Consider the following 24,122-nt stretch of genomic DNA (forward strand, 5'->3'; position numbering starts at 1 on the left):
CTGGCGCGACCCTAATGTGTGCAGACACACTGGAGTGTGTGAGAAAAGGCACACAGAAGTGTTGCGGTTGCGCTGCGATCACTGGATTAAATAGAGGATGACAAAGCGTTTCGCAGTCGCTCAGTGGGTCAGACGCAGAAGATGGAGATCAGAGTTTTATCTGTGATCAAAAAGGATAACGCAGGGGGGAGCCTCTTCTTGTGATTAGACTGAAAGATCAAAGAATAATACCAACGACAGACAATTTAATGATAAAAGTTTAGTAAAAGATGCGTCATGGAATTAAAATTTACAAAAGACACAAGCTCTTAATCAAGAATATCTCAAAGGTTTGATTTACAATATTCACCGAACTAAACCAGCCGGATTCTAGTCATAACAAATCACATATTCCAGATGATTTTCATACAAATACCTTCACTGAAGTTAAGTTACATCTAACTAAAGGTGTCACAGAACACTGTGCTTTCTCTTCCACAAGGTTTCTACATAAATTTAGTTGAGTCCATGTTATTATTCCAGGTGGGTTTGTCTCCCGTCCAGGAGCGCGGCGGTCGTCTCAAACGTCGGAATCAGAAGTAGACTCGTCTTCGTTTTTCTGCAAGAACATCAAAATGTTGTATAGGAATGCAGCAAAATGAACTAGTTTCCATCCAAGTTCAAGTCAGGATTATCTTTCTGTTGTTAAAACTTTATAAAATAATGACAGTCCTTCTCTCTATACCAGGTTTTTATCCTGAAACTAAGATTTTATAGCCTAAAAAACATTTCGTCACTTTTTGGATTTCCAGGAAGAGTCAGTCATTTAAAAAGTCTTTGTACTATTTAAGAACAAAGACAACTAAACTAGTTTTTCAAGAACATCTGCCCTGCTGTTTGCCTCTTTTTTTTTTTTTGCTTTTGCCGTTTTTATTTTTTTGCAAATTTTACTTTTTCATGTTGTTTGGATGTTCCTGTGACCATTTGTGAGTTGTTGATGGTATACATTCTAACAAGAATATTAGGGCATTTAGAAGAGCAACAGGCCCACAGCATCACAGATCTCCCACTGTACTTAACAGAGAGAATGGGGTACTTTGTTTTTTAATTTATTTTTTGATGTCAGTCCCACCTGGAGTGTTTGTTGTGGGGAAAGTTAACTCTTAGTCTTGGCAGACCAAAGCTGGTTGAGTGTTGAGTAATCATTTCTTGTTTACATTTGTGATAGTAGGACAAAAAAAACAACTTTTTCTGGTGCTATTGTAGTTTTGGAATCCTAATTTGATAACAGTTTGAGAACACAAGAAGTATAAGGCTTTCTACACATCTCTATCACATGGCATTGCTGTATTAGGTAAATATTTACTTAAAATAAAACATGAGGCTTCATGGCTACATGTTCTGCATCGCGGGTTTTCGCTCACCTCGTAGATGGGATTCTCGACAGAGCCTGAACCTTCATCCTGAGTGGCTCTGATTTGCTGTTGAAAACAGGAATTATGTTTCGATTAGACAAAGGTTTTACAGAGACCGTCACCGGGTTGCAAACCTTTTGTCCTAAACTTAGATGCATACCTCCATGGCTACCCGGGAACTCGATGCAACATACACATCCTCTTCAAATTCACCGGCAGCCGCCTGAGAAAGAACACAGGCGGGAAGATTTAATCCCTGATGCTGAGCTCAGAAACACGAATAAATAGAGACGGATAGCTAGATGTAGATATATAGTTATATAAAACTAATTTATTGTTTCAATTGGTTAATAACCTGACCTTAGAAATGGCAGATGGAGCTGAACTTGTTGTGAGGTGACGTCCCTCCCCATACAGGGGGTTAACAATGTTCTCCTGAGGAAGAATAAATTAGGCTCATCAACATTTATGCTGCATTTGTTTACAATGTCATGAGCATAAATTATAAATGTCTTTAAAACACATTTCCATAAAAAAACATGAGAAAATGGCAGACAAAACATTTAACAACATATCTAGAAGGACAAGAAGTGAGTGGAATGAATCCAACGTGGAGGCGAACAGCTGTGTGTGTGTGTTTAAGGACCTTTTGTGTCTGAACAGGAGTGGATGTGGGCGTCGCCCTGCGGGTGGAGCCAGGCTGCCCTTCAGCTTCGTACGCCGGGTTCTCAAAGCTCTTCCCCTCCGCGTCAACCATCAACACCGAGATGGAGGGAACCTGAGCCCAAAATACAGCCGTTTATTTAATTACACCGTTTACCAGCCGGGTCTGAAGGTTAAAACGGTGCTGAAAAATCATAATAACACAAGAAGAAGGTGACAGGTAATAAAGATAACTATGACTGACTGTGTCTCCGTTCTGCCTCGATTCATTCTCTTCTGTTTTTGGTTCATTTTGGGTGAATCCCTTCCTAAAAATCGTCAACAAAAACACAACGTGTCAAATGCAATAAAAATATAGAAACTGCCTTTAAAAAAGTAGGATATAAATCAGGTTTAGCCTCCAAAATATGTTGTAATATTTGTCCCATGTTCATCTTTCTGTTAGGATTGAATATTTGACAGCAACAGCTTACCTTAGACCTGAGAAAGTGGGCATACTGGGCATACTGGGCAAGCTGCCCTGCAGCCTCCCCATGATGTTGGGCTTCTTCCTGCAGCAGTAAACCAGAGCCACCAGCAGGGCCACAATCAGCACCGTCACCCCGATGGCTATTCCAACTGTCAGGGAAACGCAAAAGGAAGAGGATGAGACTTTTTGATATTAATATTAAGGTTATTTTTTATCTTCGGCTGTTATTTCTACGGAAATAAAAACATACTTGAGGATGCAACCACGTTGTGCACGCTGGTCTGGCAGTAGTCGTCCTTCCACCCAGAAGGACATCTGTGGAGTAAAAACATTAAAGACACATTGTTTATATCCTGAACAAATATTCAACTAAATGGCATTCATAATCTCAGCACTTAGATTTGGAGATTTTTACGATAAACATAGATGCTATTCCAGTTTGTTTTACATTTCAATCATCTATCTGACTTCATTTAAGAAAGAAGCTATTTCCCTGCAGCCTCTGTCTGTGTGCATCTCTGTCACATCATACAAAGAACCCATGAAACAGGAAGTCATTTGTTAGAAATAAAAAGTTCCTAAACAGTCTGATCAATGTTTCATAATGAATCAAATTAATAATTTCCCCAGTGAAGATTGGATTTTTCATCTTTTTTACTGTGTGTGATCATGGCATTGCAATAATTTCTTCATTTCTAACAGTTTAATGCAGAAACAGAACCCAAACTCTTACATGCAGAGAGCCTTGTTGTCGTCAAAGTAGCATGTGCCTCCATTTTGACACTGGCATGGTGGAGGCATGGTGGGCGGTGGATCAAAACCTGAGTAATCACAGAAACACTGAGTGAGTTTTCTCTGTATCTGCACTGTTATGGCCCTGGGCCTTGTAGGCTGGGCTGCAGGTGTCTTGTCTTTGTGCTCCTCCCCTTTACAGGTGCTGCTGATTTGCTAATTTGGAGCATAGAGTACTTGAACCTGGCTGTCTCCGTCTTCTGTTTGGCCTTCAGCGTCCATTCTGCCGCTTGACCCTTGTGATGTTTTGTTGCCAGGGCTCAGCTCTCCTCCTTTTTGCACTTTTGAGTTTCTTTGTTTTGGCACCTCAATACTTCCATATGCACTCATACAACACATCCAAGCATTTGCATTACACTACTGATACTGATATCCACAATCTATTGTTGTTTTTGTTAATAAATATTCATTTTTCTACACTTTAACCTCTGCATGATCTCCCGTTTTAGTTATGACCTTGAGCCAGTCGTAACAGCACAAATTCATCTCCTTCTGCTCTCACAAGTGAAGCTAAAAGGTTTTGTTTCTTACCGGCGTCGCATTCAGTGTTGCTGCCGGCGACGAAGTTGGTGCCCTCAGGACAGGCGCAGGTGTAGCCTCCCGGCCGGAGCAGGCACAGATGGCTGCAGATTCCTTTGCATGGATTCTTTACTGCATATGGGGAAAAAAAGGTGGAATGAAATGGAAAGAGTGGAAAATAAAGGACATACTATGACATTCTCTTCATAATGTTCTTGAACATGTGATGTGAGTGTTGGTCTTACTGGCCATGGAGTTGTATCTCTGCTGCTGGTACACAGAGATCTGAGTCAGCCAGGGTCCAGCAGTCAACACTTTCACTTTGTCTCCTTGGCCAAACTTGTTCTGCCGGAAAACCTCGCCTTTCTCCTGAGTGCTCCAGTAAACGTGGTCCTCAAACACGCACACGCTGAAGGGGTTTCTCGCATCTACGCATCAAATAAAAGACAGAAAGTTTGATTTTTTTATAAGCTTCAGGCGTGTAAATGCATACTTGACATTTTCCACATAACCCCACTGGACAATCAAACTTTAATGTCTTTATTTGAGAAACCAACATGAAATAGTGCACAGTTATGCTGGGAGAGGAAAAAACAATCCTTTTGGTTGTCAATCTTTTCTACAAGTACCAATCTAAAGCGTGTGGCATCCATCGGTGTTTACCCTGGTCCACCTCTAGATAAAATACACCCAACTGTCATAAAATGTCGACTAATTACTTAATAGAGTCCAACATGTGACAGTAGATTTCAGGGAAAAGAGAAAATCAAACAGCCACATGGCCTTAAGTAACATTTCAGCAAAATATAGGAGCTTGTTTTATGTTAATAATTCCTTAGGATTGATAAAAAAAAAGTGCTAATTCTACTGGCAGATTATTCAAATAATGTGTCAGTGGGACTAGTACTTTTAATGTACTTTTAATCGATATTAAGGAATCACTAACTTAAAACTGGTTTGGTCTTATTTCAAGATATTTGAACTAGAAACTACTTCAAAAATACTTGGTAGGATTTAGTGTTTTTGCAGTGTTTATTTCTAGTCTATTAGTTCAACACACTTTCAGGGAGAAGCAGCAAGAAGAAAGCCATTATGTATTACTTTTAATTACTGGGTCATACTTATTGTACAATGTGAGGCTTTTAAGACCCACTTCCTGTGTCTCACCTATATAAACTGCTATTCTGCGTTGCTCTCCTGAAGGCAGAATAGACTCGATGCGGCTTTCCTTGGAGTCCGACCAGTAAATTCTGTCTCCGTTGGTGAAGTCGATGGCCAGGCCGGTGGGCCAACCCAGGCCGTCGGCTACTAGAACTTTCCTCTCCTGCCCGTCCAACCACGAACACTCGATCTTAGCCACGTCTCCTCTGTCTGCCCAGTACAGCATTCTGCAGCAGGAGTTAGAAAAGTAAGTTTTACAGGTTTGTTTTATTTCTGTCAGCCGGAACGAAATCTTTTTCTGCCTTACCCGAGCCGAGGGTTGACCGCCACGGCAGATGGATACCCCAAATCAGTCTTCACAAGATGCTTCCTGTAGCGTCCATCCAACATGGCCACTTCCAGTCTTTTCAGCCTAGAATCTGCCCAGTAAAGGTTTCTAGGAAGAAAAAATACAAACTTCTCATTAGTGGGCATTCTAATATCAAGCTTATACAGAAATCAAGTACCTCACCTGCCCACCCAGTCCACAGCGATGCCATCTGGTGTTGTGATGTATTTGATACCGAGGTCAACAGCAGCAGCGATGTTGTTACTGCCATCGTCCACTGAAGGTATGTACGCTCTCTTAATGGCACCGGACTCAGCATCCTTACCAGCAACGGTGAAGTACACCATGCCTAAAAGGATAATAAACAAAATGTAAAACTTACTGCATAAATGTGACTTACTATGCTTCCTTGAATAAGTTAGGATAGGTCTACGATGTATTTAAAACAAGTTCATTACATTTTTTGCACAAAATCATTCTTAGATAGTGAGACAAAGGTGATATTTTCAACTTCTTTCAGAATGAGTTGTTTTAAGGCCTCTTGTCACTTTAAATCCTAATCCATATAAGCTGCAGCTGGCCACAAATCAAAGTTTACACTTGCACCTGAAAATGGCTGCAAACAGATGCAAAATTACACAACCGTACATCTTTGAAAAGCAGAAGTGGGGCCACCTGCACAACTAACAAGAATGCAGCAAGTGGCTTTTGAACGGTAAGTCAACAATAAAACACTTGTGTTTTCCAGCAGCCATTGTACAAACAGTGGTGAAACAAGCTGATCAAATGTGCTGGAGCTGTGCTTGGGTTTCTAGAGGGGCAAGCGTAGGCTGGGGTTGCTAGGTAACAGCATAGTGTCTGTTAATTGTGGCTCAACAATTTTTGAAACGGCTCAATTTCCTATAAACAAAAAAACACTAACTTATTGCAAAAAAAATGCCTGAGTAGTTTTTTAACATGCTTAAGATGTCTTAGAAGCAGTTGAGACCTAAATGGAAGTATAATAACATGCAAAATGTGAATTTTACACAAAATGTTCCCTTTAAAGCAATGACTGATCCAAGCGTCTTACTGAATCCAGTGTTGTTGTGGTCCCAGTCATAGTCCAGAGCCATGATGCGCTCCTCCTCTTGGAGGAAGTCGTGGTAAGTTTCCGCCTGCAGGTTGAACCTCCGGATCCGAACGCTCTCCGGCAGCAGCAGCAGAGGAGCGGCGCCTGAGGGAGAAGCACACGTTACATGTTTTAGCACATATTTACCACGGTGAAAGGTCCCTCGATTTTTCATCATCCCTTAAGTTGCTTCAGGCCCATAAAAGATTGCTCTCACCTTCAGCCTCACACATCTTTCCATCACCCACTTTCCTGTAGCCAGATGAACACTCGCAGTCGAAGCTTCCTTTGGTGTTCTTACACACCTGAGGACAGGTACCATACTCTTTACACTCATCGATGTCTGCCAGAGAGAGAAAACTGTCAGGTTCTGAGAGGGAGAACAAGTGGGTTTCGACCTGTTTGGGTTGGGAATGTGTGTACCGAGGCAGTTGTAGGTGCTGTCGGGGTCCACCTTATATCCAGTCCTGCAGGAGCAGATAAAGCCGGTACCGCTCAGGTTGGTGCAAGTGTGTTGGCAGAGATTCTCATCGCAGTTCCGATCTTGGCCGAAATCTGGATTCAGAGTGTGGAGAAAAACAAACAAAACATTGTTAAAGAACACAAGAAGAAAATAGAAAAAGAACAAGAAGGATTTTGATCTTTATGAAAATATCAAAACAGTTAATCACAAAATCAGATTTTTTTATTACCTACTACCTAACTTCAAAGGTTGTCAGCTATTTCATAAAAACACTTCAAAACATTTCAAGACCCTTTTTTAAGATTGATACATCAGTTAGGAAAATAATCTAACTTGCTTTAACCTCTTACTTAACTCAAGATTAGCAAAGCTGACAACTAAAGTGAGTTAAACAGTTCAAAACTGCAACATTTTAATGTAATTTTTGCATAGATCAAATACTTTAACTGCAAAAACACAGAATATTATCAAGTATTCTTGTCTAGTTTCTAGTGCAAATATCTGTGTACACTTGAAATATGAGAACATTAACTTATAAGTAACTTCTCAGCAAGACATGTGAGCTTGTTTTAAGTCAATAATTCCTTAATACTGATGAAAAATGGCAGCCAGTAAGTCTAATATATCTCTGTAGTTGGAATTAAACCCCAAATATGTTTAATCTTAAATTTTTGGTGAATAAATGTCCAATTTTTGTCTAATTTTTCTTACCAATAGACATAGAATAACTCAAATATGTTTTCCATAATGTTAATAAGTGTTGGTGTTACTCACTGCAGCCCATTTCATCTGTCCGGTCCCCACAGTTGTCGTTGTGGTCACAGACGTAAGGCAGGGCCACACAGTGTCCGTTGGTACATTTAAACTGTTCCAGGGTGCAGGGGGCCAGGGTGGGCTCACGGCCTGTCAAAGACGCACAATTATTCATTAAAGAGACCTAAAGGTCACATTTTTTTCCAAACACACCATGATATCAAACACCAAGACGCCCCACAGAAACAATGGCTGCCTGCTGTAACATGATATGACCAACAAACAATTTATTTTCCATGAACAAGCCAGTGGGAATGTCTACCCTGCCCCTAACAATATAATCTTCTCTAAGAATAATTTGATGGATGTTTAAGCCGATTGTGCAACATTTTCATGAAGTGAACTACTTTCTTGTCATCTGGAAGCCGGAGGCGTTGTGACCTCTGGGGTCACTGGCTTTACATCGGGATTTCCCGTTTCACTGACCTCAGTTCAGCAAAGGTCGGCGCATTAGAGGGGTTTAGACTAATGCCTGGCAATCTCAGAAACTTATCATGAATCTGGTTATGGCTACATTTAAAAGACAAAACAAATGCACAACAGCAGTTCCGCACTTAGCCTGATTTGTAGCTTGCAGATGTGGATTTGTCCACGTTTCTAAGTTTGCTTTGGATGTGGTGTTGTGGTTTATAAATGCAGATAAAATGTGTGTGTGTGTGTGTGTGTGTGTGTGAATCATACAGAGGTCTTCGTCTTCATCGCTGCCGTCTCCGCAGTCATCCTTCATGTTGCACAGCAGGCCTGCGTAGACGCAGTAGCCGTTGGCACAGCGGAACCTGGACGGCATCTCACAGGTGACGTTCACTGATTAAAAACAAATATGATTTTAAAAAAAAATAAAAAATTAATAAGATTTATTTTTAGGTGCTTCCAGGCTTGTAGCTCATAATAAATATATTGATTTCCATGTTTGAAGTTCAGATGTATGTAAAAAAAAAAGGATGAACAGGTAGAAAAAATGCCTTAATGTGAATTGATTAGGGTAAAAATTTTAGTGACAACTTGTTCAGTGAGTAGGACGGTTTGAGACCTAACAAACCAGCTACCTAGATATGAATTTAAAAGATATTCTATCAATATTGCATCCTAAAAAACATTGAGTTCTGGCAGCATTTAGCTTTTATTTCAGCTTTTAGACCAGCCCGAGAAACTCCAATTTCTCTCAACAACTGTCTCACCTGAAGACTTTATATTAACCACCATAAAGTAGTTATTGCTCTCCGTGAAATCAGTTTAACTTGTGATGGTTTCACAGAAATGTAGATCTTAAAAATGTTGTTTTAAAGTCCCAACTCAAACTGTGACACTGAAAGTCTAGAGCTAGTTTTCTTACCGCAACATGTCACATACTGTGGTTCTGAGGGAAGTCAAACTATTGATTTAGGATTTATTGTTAATTTAGCTTAGCTTAAAAACAGCTTATTATTTTGAGCTTTTTTGTGTTGACGATACGAACTCACATATGTACATCAAGATATTCTCATCAGAAACGTTTATGTTTTAAAATTACGAAGCTGCTTTAAAAGGAACAAAAGAGCTGCCTGAGATTTATTTAATGTTGCTAATTTTGGACGCTTTTGGTTTTCAGGCTACAAACTACGACGCCATTTGACCTTAAAATGTAACACGGACAATTAAGTTTAAAACAAAAAAGCTAAAATAAAACTTTTAACAGAATATTATAAGCATAAAAATGTAAATTTTTCTCACAGCAAAGACTGAGCACTTCGTCGGAGCGATCCCCACAGTCGTCGACGCCGTCACACACCCAGGTCGGACTCACACACAGCCGGTTAGCGCACTGGAACTGGTTGGGAGGACACCAACGGCCTCCTGGGTAACGAGTTGCTGGAAAAGTCGGAAGAATAAGAGAATCACATCGCTGCAAAAAAATTACTGAGGCATAAACCGAACTATTTCTAACGACACGAAAACATTTCTCAAAATGAAGTTGAACAAGATGAATAAAGTCCAGTGCATCACTTCAATACATTTTTGTTGCATGTAAGTGAAGAAACACTTTTTAAAACTTGTGTTTAAGCATTAGTTACAAAACTGAAGTAATGCATGAGAAGAAATGAACTAATCTGCTGTTAAGCTTTCAAACATTTACGGCTTTAACAGATTTTCCAGTCTGCAAGGAGCTTAATTTTACATCTCAGTGAAAATTAAGTTTTCAGTCATTTGGAAAGGATGCATGTTTATTTTAATTATAAAGTTGCAAACCATTGTGTTATGTGATCATTTTGGAAGCCAATAATCTGGGATAATGTTTCTATTTTTGTTAAAAATACCTGGAAAGGTTTTGTTAGTTTTCGTGTTTACTTACGACAGCTGGTCTCGTCAGATAAATCCAGACAGTCGGCCCGGCCGTCACACTGCAGCGCGGTGGGGACGCAGTGACCCGAGTCGCACTGGAAGAAACCCGGGCGACACGTCAGCAGCTCTGAAGGAGAGAAAAGCACAAATCATCCTCTGTTTCAAAATTCCTGATTTATTTTCCAGTCAAATATTTTTTTTATTATTACTGTTATTACTTTAGGGAGATGTGATTTTCCCTGAAAATGCTTCATCTGTTCTACAAATCATGGCGTCAGACTGAAACTGTCCTTGAAGTTAAAAAAGGATTATTATTATTATTATTAGATTTGCCAAATATGGACTAGATTGTTTTTTTGTACAAATTTAAAAAAGTAGCTGTATAACTGGTGACTGATGTGGAAGAAATTTAAAACAAACTGCAAAATATAAGTCAGAAACTGAAAAAAATAGAAAATGGAAAATTCTAGACACATATATAAACAATGCAGGTTATATAAATATAAATAAAAATTAATTTTTTTTACTTCTAGAATAAAGTCTAGAAAGAAGTATTTTCAGTGCTCAGTGAGTTCAGACCTAGAAAGTATCAAAAGCAAACTTAACACTTTTCACTTCTGTGCAGGATCGCTGATAAATGTAGAGCTGCAAACAAAAAGCACTGTGGGTCTTAAATGCACTGCATACTCACCGCAGTCTCGTTCATCCGAGTTGTCTCCGCAGTCGTTGTCATGATCGCACCGCCAGGTTCCAGGGATGCATTGAGCGTTGTCGCATCGAAACTCGCTTTCAGTGCAAGACCTTGGCTCTGGGAAAAAAACAACAACATTTATCTACAGCCTGAAAGCAGCTGATTCATCTGATATGAAACTTAAAAGGAAGGGAGAATAAATGAACAAAGTACATTTATTAGATTACAAAATTGGAAAATCTATAAAGCAATAAAAACATGGACGTAATATTTTGCAGAAGCTTCAACAACAACTGAGTTAAAGCATAAATAATCGAAGACTTACCGCAGTTTCTCTCATCCGATCCATCGCCGCAGTCGTTGGCGCCGTCACACTTCCATCGTATGGGAACACAGCGGTGGTTGTCACAGCGGAAATCTCCCAGAGGGTCACAGGTCAACTCCTCTGTTTGGGCGATTCAACACATGGTCAGTGTACAATGACTGCAGTTTGGTATCAAAGTTAATAAACTCTTGGTTCATTGTTTGCAATCAGGTAGAAAACTCTTCAAAAGTAACAAAAGAACATTGAAGGACAAGAAGATCGGATGTGGAACTGACCGCAGCCTTCCTCGTCGCTGTTGTCCAGGCAGTCGTTTGTGCCGTCGCAGCGGGCCCACTGAGGAACGCAGCGGTAGTTTGTCTTGCAGGAAAACTCTGTGTCTTCATCGCACTTGTATTCTGGACCCACTGAGAAGAGGCAGAAAGATAAACGAGAGGTGAGATCTGAAACTGTAAGACGTTCCAGTAACACCAGACCTCCACCGGATCCGTTCTGGTACTTACTGCAGGTTTCAAACGGCTCGTCTGATCCGTCTCCGCAGTCGTCCTGGGCGTCACACACGTAGCTCGAAGGTAGGCAGCGGCCATTGGCGCACTTGAACTCTCCAGGTCGGCAGGTCTTCTGAGCACAAGTCTCTGCGTCCTCATCGCTGCCGTCAGGGCAGTCGTTGACGCCGTCGCAGTGCCAGGACACAGGGATGCACTTCTTGTTTTTACACTGGAACTGGTTAACCTCGCATCGATGATCGCCTACGAGAACACAAAACCCGACATGAACCCACTTCCACTGAGAAACTGACCAGATTTGATTAACTGATATGTTTAATGTTTTCAGGTTTATGAAACTCCCATACTGCAGAGGGCAGCGTCCTCATCTGAGCTGTCGGGACAGTCTGGGTGTCCGTCGCAGAGGAAACCGGGGAAGGTGCAGTTCCCGTCCCAACACTGGAACTGGCCGATGGGGCAGTACCGAGGTGGACACGTCTGAGGTTCGTCTGAACCATCGCCGCAATCCGATTGGCCGTCGCACTTCCACCATATAGGCACACATCTAGAAAAGCACACAATCGATAGATAATAGATAAACCTTTATAATTATTGTAATTTTCCCTTCAAATTTCCTTTTTTGAATTTATATGAATTAACAGAAATGTTTTTAATTTTCCCTTTTTATTTGATCATGAGCAAATATTGTAATATGTCAGTGACATGACTGACAAAATGTCAGTCATCCAATTCAAGTTAAAAACCTTTGTAACTACTGTAAATAATTTATTCTAACAAACTAATCACTAATAAACTAATCACAAAGACCTGGTCACTGATTTTGTAAAATTGGGAGATAAAATAAACGAATCTGTTGCAACATAAACATGTTTAAAATCAGTAAACTGTAATAAATAATTTTAAAATGTAAATATTTTATTTTGTATTTTATAAACTGTGAAAACATATCTAATTAATTTACGCACTTATTTGATTTTCTATTTTTCCCCCAAACTTATATTTGTATTAAATCAGATGAAAATTAGCCCTCATGGCTAAATCTGTTTATAGATTAATTTGGACTGTCCCTTATTAAATAAATTCAAATTCAAATTGTGACCCTTGTGCCTCTCTCAAAATATGCTAATTATTATAATTTTATTAGATTTCATTTCTAAAGTTTAGTGAAACGTCTTTGATTTGATGAACAAATATAACAGATACAAAGCATCATCTTCCGTCAGACTAACTTCTCGTTGTCTCCACAGCGGAACTGGGTGCTGGAGCAGTCTGCCACACACAGGATCTGGAATCCCACCGCGATGCCGATGAAGTGGTCCGGACACTCGCAGGAAGCTTGCTGGCCTCCAGGCGCGATCAGGCACAGATGGCTGCAGGTCAGGTGATGTGAGGAGCAGGGGTTCTCAACTGGCGAATAAAATTATCAAAATAAAAAAAAATCACTGTTGTGGTCTGCTCAAACACTCAGTTTAAAGTAGATTATATTGATTTACTTCTAGGCTGCCTATAGGGGTGGTGGACTCGGATGTCATAGGGCCGATGGGTGTTGTTCCCCATGATGATGCGCTGCTCGCCGGTATATTTATGCGCTCTCTCTAAGGTGTGAGTGTTCCAGTCTGTCCAGTAGATCCAGTCTTCAAACAGGGAAGCAGCAAAGACGTGAGGAAGAGTCCCAGCAATGGCCCGGTGTCGGTTCTGGCCGTCCATGTCTGCATAGCTAAAATATTTACAAAAAATGAGAGGAAATTTGTATGTGCGAAGGGAAAACACCTTTTCATGACTTGTGAATGCACTGCAATTTTTTAGTAACTCACTCCAAAAAGTTAAGATGCGAGTCAGCAAAAAAGATTTTGTTGGTGGTGTAGTCGATGGTCAGAGCGTTGGGCCACTCCAGTTTGGTCGTGATAATGGCGCTGATGTTCCTGCCGTCCATGCCGACTCTGCCGATGTACGCTTTGTCGCCCCAGTCTGTCCAGTACAGCCATCTGAGAAGAAGAGACATTCAGGGAAGAAATGCATAATACATAAATACAAAAATGTCTCACAGAAAACTTTTTTTTTAGTTATTCAACAACTTTAAAGCTTGTGCTTCATTGTGTGTGTGTGTGTGTGTGTGTGTGTGTGTGTGTGTGTGTGTGTGTACCCATATTTGGGGTTGATGGCCACGGCGCGCGGTCGGCCAATGGAATACGTCTCATTTCCGTTTTTAAACTCTCCGGTCACCAGCTTCTTCTGGAAGCGCCCGTCCAGCTCCATCACATGAACCGAGCTATAATAACTATCCACCCAGTACAGCTTCCTGCAAGATGCAAAACAATCTTACTTTGACTGCAAACATCTGATTATAATGTATAAGCTCAAAACTTTACGTTGCTCTCTTTTTACTCACCTTGCCACCCAGTCTACTACCAGGCCTTCAGCTCCTCCGATGTTATGAGCCACTAGTGTCTCTCTGCCGGTGCCGTCAAAACGCATCCTCTCAATCTTTCCAGCACCCACATCCAGCCAGTACAGCCATTTCTCATAGTCATCATAGTCTATAGCGACCGCATTGGACAGGTCCTGCACCGCTATGCCAGACTTCGTCCCGTCTACGTATAAATAACGGATGTAGTAGCGATTGGCGTACAACAGGTACGAGGGGATGCCGCTGTTCTGGCGACAGGTGCGTCCGTCCGGTTCGCGGATGTACCCAGGAGCGCATTTACAGTGGAAGGAGCCGACGCTGTTCTCGCAGATCTGGCTGCACACGGCGGGCGTGGTGGTGCACTCGTTGACGTCCTCGCAGGCTTTGCCATCGGGCATGAGGCGGTAGCCCAGGTTGCAGGAGCAGTAATAGCTGGTGAGGGTGTCTGTGCAGAGCTGAGCGCACTGATGGACCTGTGTGTTCAGACACTCATTGACTCCTGAGCAGAAGGAAAAAAGAAAAAGATTAGTTTTGCACTGAGAAGATTTAAGAAAGCAGAAATGGCTCAAAATAGAGTTGGGAAAAAATATAATGCATTTACATTTTTTTAGTTTAAACAGGCCAGTGTAGCAGATTTTGACTTTTTTTTCTAAGAATTTCGACTTAAATCTTCTGAGAAAAGTAATTTTTTTCAGTTGCCCTAATCCTCTTCAATACTTCTCTATGTTTTTGTTGATAAATGAATAAATAAATCTCCATAAAATACATTATACCTACGTAGATTTTTGAAAAACACACGCCATGATCTAAAATGAACAGTGATCCACAGTTAGCATTACTGGGGCAAGGCACACTTGCTAAAAGTTGGAACAAAGTTTTGATGCATGCTGTGAAGGAGGAAAAAGCGCCACCTGGTGGACAAACAGCACAATATAGAAGAATCTTGTAGACTGAATGTGAATGAATGTGAGTGAAATCTGCAAGTCAACAACTTGATCCAATTGTCAATCTGCTGGATTTCCTTAGAATAATAACTGTAGCTTAATGGACTGTTAACCAACTAGGATTAGGACTGAATTGAAATGATGTGACTCAAGATGAGGTTTGTTTTGGATTGTCTATATATAAAAACACTGCAAAAACAAGTAGTTTTGTCTAGTTTCTTGTACAAATATCTTAGTATGCTTGAAATAAGACAAAACTAACTAAAAATTACTTTTCAGCAGGATAAAGGAGCTTGTTTTAAGTTAACTTTCACTTATAACAACAAAGTTTCTCCGTGTTTTTAATGAAATAATAATGTTAAGAAATTATTGACCTAAATCAAGCTCCTGCATCTTGCTGAGAAATCAGTTTTCTCTTATTTCAAGTATACTAAGAAAATGGACCAAAAATACTTGGTAAGATTTTGAGTTTTTGCAGGGTAAAATTTAATTAAACTGGACTGAACTGAGACAACTATTTTACAAGTAAAACAAAGGAACGGCCCATCGTGCTCTCAGAATCTCATCTGGGTTAATCTGCCTTAAAACATATCCTGTTTAGGTGACACCTTTAATCTGTCTTCACTGTAACCAATCAAACACAGTAAAGCTCATTTCTCTCACCGCAGCCTTTTTCGTCGCTGTTGTCCTGGCAGTCCTTCTGCCCGTTGCACACCTTGTGGAGGTCAATGCACTCTCCTGAGCTGCACATGTACTGCTGGGGCGAGCAGGTCGGCTGCACCGTGACGCACAGGCTGTCGGCCTCGTCTGAACCGTCCAGGCAGTCGTTATCCCCGTCGCAGGTGTAGGAGGCGGGGATGCAAGCTCCGTTCCCGCAGGTGAACTGGCTGCTGCTGCAGGTGTCGTACTTACAGTTCAACTCGTCGCTGCCGTCTCCGCAGTCGTTCACGCGGTCGCAGCTGGGAGAGGTAGAGAGTGAGGGTTAGGTTGAGCTAAATAAACGTCCTGCCGTTCCGCTTTTGCGAATGTTTCTCACGCACTGGTATGGGATGAGGATGCAGAGCCCGTTGGCACAGGCAAACTCGTTCATGTGGCAGTTCCGGGTGGGACAGTTCTGCAGCTCGTCGGCTGCGTTAGCGCAGTCTTTCTCCCCGTCGCACACGGCGTTCAGCGGCACGCAGCGAGGATGACCCGGGTACCAGGTGGGACAGGTGAACTGGTTGGAACTGCAGGTACGCTCACCTACAGGACAAAGAGAAAGGTAATACGGTAAAATGTGTGTTTCACGATCTGTCTGGACACGTCGTAGCCTAATACAGAGAATGAGAAAAGAATTCATAAAGTCTTTCATATTTTGTTGTGGCTAAATCACCAAGTTTGATGTATTTTATTGGGATTTTATGTCAGATCTTTAAGGTCAGATGAAGACCTGAATTAAATAAGTGGTTCAGTATGAGGCCAATACAAAACATTTTTACATACTATGAATGTAATTCAGCTGTGCCGGAGCAGAAACTTCGAATAGGACATTGGGTCCTTAGGAATGGAGTCACTCACTCCATTAAGCACAATAGATTAATACAAAGTAGCACAAAAGTGTAAACTAAAATTATTCTCTCTTGGTTGGTTAAGTATTCGCGGAATTATATTTATAAAAATTCATCTATTTGCAAATTTTTGTTCATAGACCACATCAAAAATATGTTAAATTGCAGCTACTTGATTATTGGCTTGCATTTGCAAAGCAGCCAATCAAGGAGCAGCATTTGTTTTCCTTTATGCTGATTGGCTGTACGCCTAAGAGTGGAAATAAGGAAGACTGGAGATGTTAGAACTAAAACAGTTTCCACGGAGCACATTAAAACATATTAAAGTATATTTGGGGTTTAAACTATTGAAATTGAAACGGGGTCTCAAGTATGAGGTCGCATTTTGCAACCCCAAAATGAAAACACTTTTAGAAGTCACCTAATAAGTAACAAGTTTACATCAATTTTAAATCTTTATTTGGTGAATATTTTTGAAAACCATGGATTCCTTTCTTTCCAGCTCATATTTACTCTTCGGTCGGTTTGTCAGATCAAGTTCCAATAAAATACTTCAAAATCAGAGATTGTAAAGTAACAGAACTTTAAGAATCAAAAGTGTTATGAATACTTTTCCAAGTAAAACTGCTGCCTCACCACACTGCAGTTCTGGAGCCTCGTCGCTGTTGTCCCAGCAGTCATTGCTGCCGTCACAAACCAAGGACTGAGAGATGCAGTTCCCGTTGCTGCATGTGAACTCGCCAGCAGCACATGTTCTGGCTATGTCCTCTGCACAAAAACAGAGAAATGCATTTAAATTACATTTCAATGTGACTCAAAACATCAAATTAAGACAAGAAGCTTTTATTTATGCACGAAAACGATTCTTAAAAGATATATTTTAAGCTTAAACAGAGAAGGTTTACCACAAGAAGGAGGCTCATCTGTCTTATCGGTGCAGTCAGTGATGGAGTCGCAGACCCATGACTGAGGAATGCACTTTCCTGCATCACAACTGAACTGATTGGCAGCGCAAGTACGGCCGGCTGCAGGTGTGATGCATAAAAAAACAAATTCAGAATAAATAGAATAAAGTGACTGAGTCTGTTTAAAGAAAGTTTCTTTTGGTATTTTACCACAGAATAGGGGATTCTCGTCGCTGTTGTCACCACAGTTGTTGTAGCCGTCACACAGGTTTTCAGGGAAGATGCAGATATTGTTGCGTTCGCACTTGATCTGGCCAGCTGGACACACACGGTCAGCTGGAAGAGGAGGAAGATCAGAGCTTCAGTACCTCATAGATATGACTTGTACTGGAACGCACAATATATTAATCTGACCACCGCATTTTTTTCTTTCTATTTCAATTCAATAGAAATTAAATGAGAAAAATGACAAAGAATAGGCTAACGTGAACAGATGCATTTTGAATTGTGATTTGAAAGTAGGAGATTTAATATTTTGGTTAGAAAACAGAAGAAACAGTGAGGTGGATTCTGTTCGTATTCTATCCTGACTATTAATACTTTAGCTTAGTTGCTCAGAAACGCCAAATAATCTGGAGTTTTTTCTGTAAGCAGTAAGTTTTCTGCACATTTTCCCAGTAAAAATTCAATAATAAAATTTGCAGAAATGACAATGGAAGATAGATAGATGGAAAAACTAAAAATAAAAGGAGAAACTATGAACTAAGTGATAAATAAATGGATGAAAAACGATTTAAATTAAATTCAGACTTTTTAAAACTGCGTCGCCCCTCCATGTAGATCTAAACTCATTGCTCCATGAATCAACCTCTCGCCCTGTCGTTACTCACGGCAGTTGATTTCATCAGACGTAATGTTGTCTCGACAGTCGTTGCGGCCGTCGCAGACGTAGGCCGAGTTGATGCAGCGTCCGTTGGCGCAGGTGAACTCCGTCGTCGGGTTGCAGGTGGGGAAGGCGCAGCCCCGCTCGTCGCTGTTGTCACCGCAGTCGTCGGTGTAGTCGCAGACGTAGGTCATCGGGACGCAGCGACCGTTGTCGCAGGTGAAGTCCATTGGAGAGCAAGTGTGGAAAGCTAGGAAGCAAAATAAGAGATTATAGCTTTTTACATAATCAAGTAATCATTTTATACAGGAGAGGCATAAAAACAAAGTTTTCTGTCTCACCACACACTCTCTCCAGCTCATCGGAGTTATCATTGCAGTCGTTGAAGCCGTCGCATTTCCAGCGAGCTGAAATGCAGTTACCGTTGAGACAGGTGAACTGTTCAGGCTTACAGCGCTTCCCTGTGTCTTTGATGCAGTCTTTGCCGTTATTTGCTAGGTACCAACTCCCCTCGTGAGGACACTGGCATTCCGGGCCCACTGGACCTGCAGGAACAATGACAGAGAAAGTGAGAGATAGTCACAGAAGCAGAGCTAATTAATGTCTGTTTTTGTTGCGGAGGCTCTAAACTAAAGACGCCTTACATCTCTGGTTTAGTAATTTTACACTGTCGAAAATTACAAAATTAATGACGTAAATAATTTGACGCTGTCATGTAGAACTGGCCGACAAATCAATTTATTGATTAATCACATTTTTGGGTTTTGAAGAGTAAATTTTTGGAAAATCTGATTTTTTTTCCACCAATCCACTCCTTGGGTTTTCGATCAGAGTGATGTCAGCACATCCAGAGCCGCCATCTTGTTTGATAGTGTCTATTTATTTTTTTATTCAGGTCAACACTATAACTGAACATTAGGGCCAGCCTAAGATAATTTATTTTTCTAAATTATAAGAATAAAGTCAGAATATTACAAGATTTCAGTCTTGTGACAATAAAATTTCAATAATACAAAGGATAAAGTTTTTCGCGGCACAAAAATTATGAAGAAAATTTACATAGGAAATGTTGAGCATCTTGTGAAGTTACAAAGTCGAGGAGTGAATTTCTGCCAAAAGACTCAGAAATTTTAAGATTAATCTCAGAAATATTCCAGAAAAGACTGAAACCTTTTCAAATGTTGAAACTCTCCATGTTTTTTCTAGAAAATGTCTGACTTTTTCTAGCAAATTTTCGACTTTTCAAGCTAAAACTTTTTCTCAAAATTCCAGTTTTTTGGATAGAAATTTACTCCTTTTTTTATCTACCTAATACGTAATTTCCTACTGCTGCGTCTTTTTCCAGCAATGAAGCGGTGAACGGGTTCTCACCCGAAACGCAGATGTGACTGCAGCCTCCGTTGAACTGCTGACAGAAGCTGACACACGCCTCCTGCTTGGCGCTGGCGTAGATGTGGATGTCGTTGGGTCGGTACTGCAAGTCCTGGGCTAGCACCGTGTAACCCGAGCCGTCGTCCTTTCCGGCCCTGAACACGCCCCGCTCCGTCCAGTCCGTCCAGAAGATGTCCTGCTGAAACACGGTCATGGAAAACGGATACTGGACTCCCTGAAGAATCACTTCTCGATTCTCGCCGTTCAGGGTGGCCCGCTCGATTTTGTCACTGTTGAAAAACACGAATAGAGAAATGAGGGAGAGTTGACTTTCTTTCGGGAAGAGGGATGTTTTAGACTTACAGCGAGGCGTCAGCCCAGTAGAGCATCCTGTCCTCATAGTCGATAGAAAGGCCGTTTGGTGTCATCAGACTGTCGTTGACGATGGCGGTCCGGAAGTTCCCACCTAGCGTCGCCCTCTCAATCTTAGCTGGAGTTCCCCAATCAGTCCAGTACAAGTAACTGGGAATAGATGCAACAAAATTAAAGGAGATATTACATATTACAGATGTGTAAAAATACAATTAAATCAGCTTGAATTGAAACATTTAGCGTTTTTTTACCCATAGCACGGGTCAACGATGATGCCTCTGGGACGGTTTGCGTGAGCAATGATTGTGCGGTTCTGCCCATCCAGGCCAACCGACTGGACGTTACGCTTGGCGTAGTCGGTGAAGTAGAGACGCTTGTGGATCCAATCATACGCCAGCCCGTCTGGGTCATCCAAGTCTGGGAAGTAAGTGAATGTGAGATGTTAAAAAACAGAGAGATCAAAAATAAATCAAAAATTACAAAATGAATTAAATCAAGCTCGATCATTTCCATTTGCATGTTTGTTTGTTTTTCTGAAATGGCTAAATGACACAAAAGGCTTCATTCTGGTGTACTGGCCTAAAAGGACAATTTTGTTTCGAGACTTCAGCATCCATTTTATTTGTTGTTTTGTTTATTTATTTTGAATATTTAAAACGTTTCCACTTCTGGTTTTAGCTGCTCAATGGAATTCAAAGGTTACTGATCTCTGTGTTCTTGCATTATTTTGTCCTTACATTATATTGATTGAGAATGGTCTTAAAACAACAACGTTGTTGTTTCCTGGGTCAAGTTATTGTCTTGGAAAATGTATTATCGTGACTCTAACGAAGAGTGACGAAGACGCTTTGCAGTAAACTCACCTGAGGCCAGGATTACAGGCGGACTGGTGATCGATGTTGTTGTGATGTAGCCGATGATGCTCCGACCAATCCCCTTCGACTGGGTGTAGAAAACTCGCCTCTCTTTGTAATCAAAATCCAACGCTATAACATTGTAGCCCAAGTCCACCGTGGGGAAGGGAAGGCTGTGATCCGTCGGGTCCAACCTTAGGCTATTCACCGTGTAGTCGGTGGTGAAAACTAAAAACTCGTCCTGCCCGTAACCGCATGAGACTCCGTTACTAAGGAGCGAGCCGTGAGCGCAGGAGCATTTGGGTTGCTGCTGCTCGGGAATGGCGAAGCAGAGCTGCTGGCAGCGTCCGTTGTCTTCGTGGCAGGGGTTGAAACCCACCAGGTTGGCGGAGGTGGGCTGAACGTGAGAGTCGAAGGCGGCGACATCCATCACCCCGTCAAGACTGTCCCGGATCACCTGGCAACGTTAAAAACATGTTTACTGCTTAAAAGGAAGGGCATGGAATCACTATTAATTTCGACAGTGCTTTCAAAACCAACAGGTGGAGATTATGGTGGGATATTCCTGCAGAGGTCAAGCTGCAAACATAAAGCCTGCAAAACCCATGAAGAAGAAGGGAAGGCAAAATGAGAATGCTAGGAATGAGTCGGAGAGAGATGCAGGAGTCTGTGGCTCTAACAAAACCAAAAACGTTTAAAATGGTTTTGATTATGGATGCAACAAAAAAATAGTAATTATAGATGTTTTATTCCATAAGTTCTATAACTAGCTTCAAATTATGAAACATATCTTTCTCCACTATCCGTATTTAGAGAAAAGGCTAATCTCTTTCTACAAAATTGCTTTTTTTTCTTTTACTGGAATCATTTTGTTCTTAAATCTGAAAATAGAAATATATTTCAATTTTGTTAGCTTTCATAATAAAACATTTCATGTATATTTAGAAAAAAAAAAAATTTTTTTGCGACTCTAAGCGAGTTTTATTTTTGCAGCTTGGACAAAAGTGTCTCTTTTCCTTTGAGTGGAAAAGGTTGCTGACCTACAAAAGGCCCAGTTTGAGTTTGTTGATGTAAAAAAAATCTACAAACTTGTGTAAATGGAAAGATGGGCCGATAAGGCGGATGAATATAAAGACAAAGAATAAAGAACAAATAATTTTTTCACCCTCTTCCTGTTTCCATGAATATTCAGAGCTAAAAAAATCTTAAATTAAATGCTTAGACTTTTAGGAACCCAGTACTATTTCACTGTTTGATATTGACAGTGTTTACATTACTCCAAACTTACATTTTTCTGCAATTTAACTAATAAAATATGTTTGAAAACATAAAGATGAAAATTTATTGGACAGGAAGAGAGCATAATGAAGTTATTAAAAGTGATTGGAATAAAATTAACACATAAGTTTTGTTTTCTTCAAAAATTACTTCTTAAATTTGGACAGAATGAAGGTTTATTATTTCTATTTATCACGGTTTTTTATACTATTGCTATTAATGAAATAAGTATTTGTGTGAATGGAATTCAGAAATGCTAAATTCTACTTATGGTTTATCCAATTACGTTAAGATTTGTGGACATATTTCTTGTTTTGAAACGAAACCCATGACTCACTTCTGGCTGGTTCGTATTGGCCGGGTCTTTACTGGCCTGGAAAAGCTTGCCAAGCTTCTTATCCACCCACAGCATGTAGTTTCCAAAAATAGCCAATCCTGTTGGAGACGGATAGCGGCTCCCGTAGCGGATGATCTCCCGCCCCGTCCCGTCCGGGGCCATGCGGGAGATCATGTCCAGAACGTCGTCGGTCCAGTACAGGAAGTTGTTGGTGTAATCGACAGTCAGACCCCGAGGCGACGCCAGGCTCGCCGAGGCCAAAACTGTGCGATTTGTCCCGTCCAGCAGGGCGCGCTCAATCTTGGGTGACTGGCCACCGTCCGTCCAGAACAGGTAGCGGAGTTTGGGGCTGACCGCCAGGTCTCTGGGCTGGTCCTCAAGACTCTTCACTAGAATCAGTCTGTAGGAGGAGTTGATGGACAGAACCTCCAGAAAGGTTTCTTTCTCAAAGGCGTTGGTGAAGTACAGGTTGCCTGAAATTTGAACATGAAATGTAGTTCAATAGCTGCGATCTTCCTCACAAATGAGCAAAGCAAAACATTTTTCAGGATGAGTCATACCCGCAATCCAGTCCACAGCCAAACCCTGAATGCCTTCTCCTCCAACACCTGAATTGACGATGCGGCTGAAACTTCCTCCATCTGTTTTGGCCCTGAAGATGCCTCTGTATGACGAGTAGACGCTGTCTTCACTCCAATAAACAAAGCCTGACTCAACGTGGAGGTCCACCTTGTTTTTAGTGGAATAATATGCTGTAAAGAAACCATCAGATCCCGCCTGCCGTTAGCGGAAGTTTTCAAAACCAGCATGCAAAGCAACGTTTCATCGACGTACATCGACCGACGGGCACCATCGCCTCCGAGTGGTCCGAGCTGTTGATGTGGAAGCCACGGATGAAGTCGGATGTGGAGACGACGGCGAACGATTCGTACTCTTCACAGCGGGAGCCGTCCTGAGACGGGTTAAATCCGGTGGTGCAGGCGCAGGTCTTCTGATTCCCAGGTTTGGGGAGACAGAGGTGCGGACAGCCTCCATTGTTGGTGCTACAGGCATTTGTAGTTCCTGCTGAGTCTGAGGAAGAGGAAGGAAAATTAATACTTCGACTAAAATATTCACAGATGAAAATCAACCTCTGGATGTAAATTTTAAAACATTTTGATTTTTCCCTCTCTGAAAGAAATGAATGAGTCTATATCAATAGACGTCTGTATGAATATTCTCATACCGTCTCTGGCGTGGACTTTTACGGCACGCAGGCCAGACAGGCCGCTCCGCATCACCACCATGTTGGCTCCAGTGTCCTTGTCCACCCTCTCAAGGACCTCATAGTCCAGGTCGGTGTAGTACAGGTGGTTCTGATAGACCGTAAGGCCCCAAGGTTGAGACAGGCCGCTGACCACTGTGACACGGGTCACTCCATCCATGGTGCCACATTCGATCTGAGCAGACAAAACAGAGGAGTTACGAAAAAAGCCTATACCTCCTAATCCAAAGGTCTGCAACCTTCACAACAGAAAGCTCTCAGGTCAGCCAAATAAAATTCATTTAGAGTCACAAATGTCACATGGCTTTTTGAAAAATTACACCTTTTCAGAAAAATATTGTTACGGCTTCAGTGGGTCTCTGCCCTTTTTTCCTTTTAGGGTTCTGCAGACAGGTCTCTGCAGGTGATG

General features: G+C 41.3%; 1 protein-coding gene across 1 annotated transcript in view; it reads right to left on the reverse strand.

The window, feature by feature from the left end:
* Positions 1–230: 230 nt before the first annotated feature.
* The window catches only part of lrp2b (low density lipoprotein receptor-related protein 2b), a 46,693-nt gene continuing 22,801 nt past the window's right edge, over positions 231–24,122 (reverse strand). Inside the window, exons 36-81 of the mRNA XM_015058910.1 lie at positions 23,675–23,888; positions 23,284–23,520; positions 23,010–23,201; positions 22,450–22,922; positions 20,844–21,291; positions 20,232–20,397; positions 19,972–20,130; positions 19,609–19,898; positions 18,579–18,782; positions 18,245–18,487; positions 17,565–17,690; positions 17,355–17,474; positions 17,086–17,217; positions 15,943–16,144; positions 15,566–15,861; positions 13,941–14,457; positions 13,695–13,850; positions 13,366–13,536; positions 13,045–13,268; positions 12,781–12,958; positions 11,899–12,095; positions 11,549–11,794; positions 11,324–11,452; positions 11,049–11,168; positions 10,724–10,840; positions 10,043–10,159; positions 9,424–9,561; positions 8,395–8,517; positions 7,675–7,803; positions 6,861–6,992; positions 6,655–6,780; positions 6,399–6,542; positions 5,510–5,675; positions 5,306–5,434; positions 5,005–5,225; positions 4,083–4,265; positions 3,850–3,969; positions 3,260–3,347; positions 2,777–2,841; positions 2,531–2,675; positions 2,302–2,365; positions 2,041–2,172; positions 1,755–1,829; positions 1,555–1,617; positions 1,404–1,460; positions 231–598 (exon numbers count right to left, since the gene is read on the reverse strand). Of these exons, the coding sequence (XP_014914396.1) occupies positions 560–598; positions 1,404–1,460; positions 1,555–1,617; positions 1,755–1,829; positions 2,041–2,172; positions 2,302–2,365; positions 2,531–2,675; positions 2,777–2,841; positions 3,260–3,347; positions 3,850–3,969; positions 4,083–4,265; positions 5,005–5,225; positions 5,306–5,434; positions 5,510–5,675; positions 6,399–6,542; positions 6,655–6,780; positions 6,861–6,992; positions 7,675–7,803; positions 8,395–8,517; positions 9,424–9,561; positions 10,043–10,159; positions 10,724–10,840; positions 11,049–11,168; positions 11,324–11,452; positions 11,549–11,794; positions 11,899–12,095; positions 12,781–12,958; positions 13,045–13,268; positions 13,366–13,536; positions 13,695–13,850; positions 13,941–14,457; positions 15,566–15,861; positions 15,943–16,144; positions 17,086–17,217; positions 17,355–17,474; positions 17,565–17,690; positions 18,245–18,487; positions 18,579–18,782; positions 19,609–19,898; positions 19,972–20,130; positions 20,232–20,397; positions 20,844–21,291; positions 22,450–22,922; positions 23,010–23,201; positions 23,284–23,520; positions 23,675–23,888 (8,013 nt within the window). The 3' untranslated portion in view covers positions 231–559. The remainder of the gene's footprint in view (positions 599–1,403; positions 1,461–1,554; positions 1,618–1,754; positions 1,830–2,040; positions 2,173–2,301; positions 2,366–2,530; positions 2,676–2,776; positions 2,842–3,259; positions 3,348–3,849; positions 3,970–4,082; positions 4,266–5,004; positions 5,226–5,305; positions 5,435–5,509; positions 5,676–6,398; positions 6,543–6,654; positions 6,781–6,860; positions 6,993–7,674; positions 7,804–8,394; positions 8,518–9,423; positions 9,562–10,042; positions 10,160–10,723; positions 10,841–11,048; positions 11,169–11,323; positions 11,453–11,548; positions 11,795–11,898; positions 12,096–12,780; positions 12,959–13,044; positions 13,269–13,365; positions 13,537–13,694; positions 13,851–13,940; positions 14,458–15,565; positions 15,862–15,942; positions 16,145–17,085; positions 17,218–17,354; positions 17,475–17,564; positions 17,691–18,244; positions 18,488–18,578; positions 18,783–19,608; positions 19,899–19,971; positions 20,131–20,231; positions 20,398–20,843; positions 21,292–22,449; positions 22,923–23,009; positions 23,202–23,283; positions 23,521–23,674; positions 23,889–24,122) is intronic.

This window comes from Poecilia latipinna, unplaced genomic scaffold (assembly GCF_001443285.1).
Source record: "Poecilia latipinna isolate Pla-1442-1.1 unplaced genomic scaffold, P_latipinna-1.0 Scaffold1583, whole genome shotgun sequence".
Taxonomy (NCBI): Eukaryota; Metazoa; Chordata; class Actinopteri; order Cyprinodontiformes; family Poeciliidae; genus Poecilia; species Poecilia latipinna.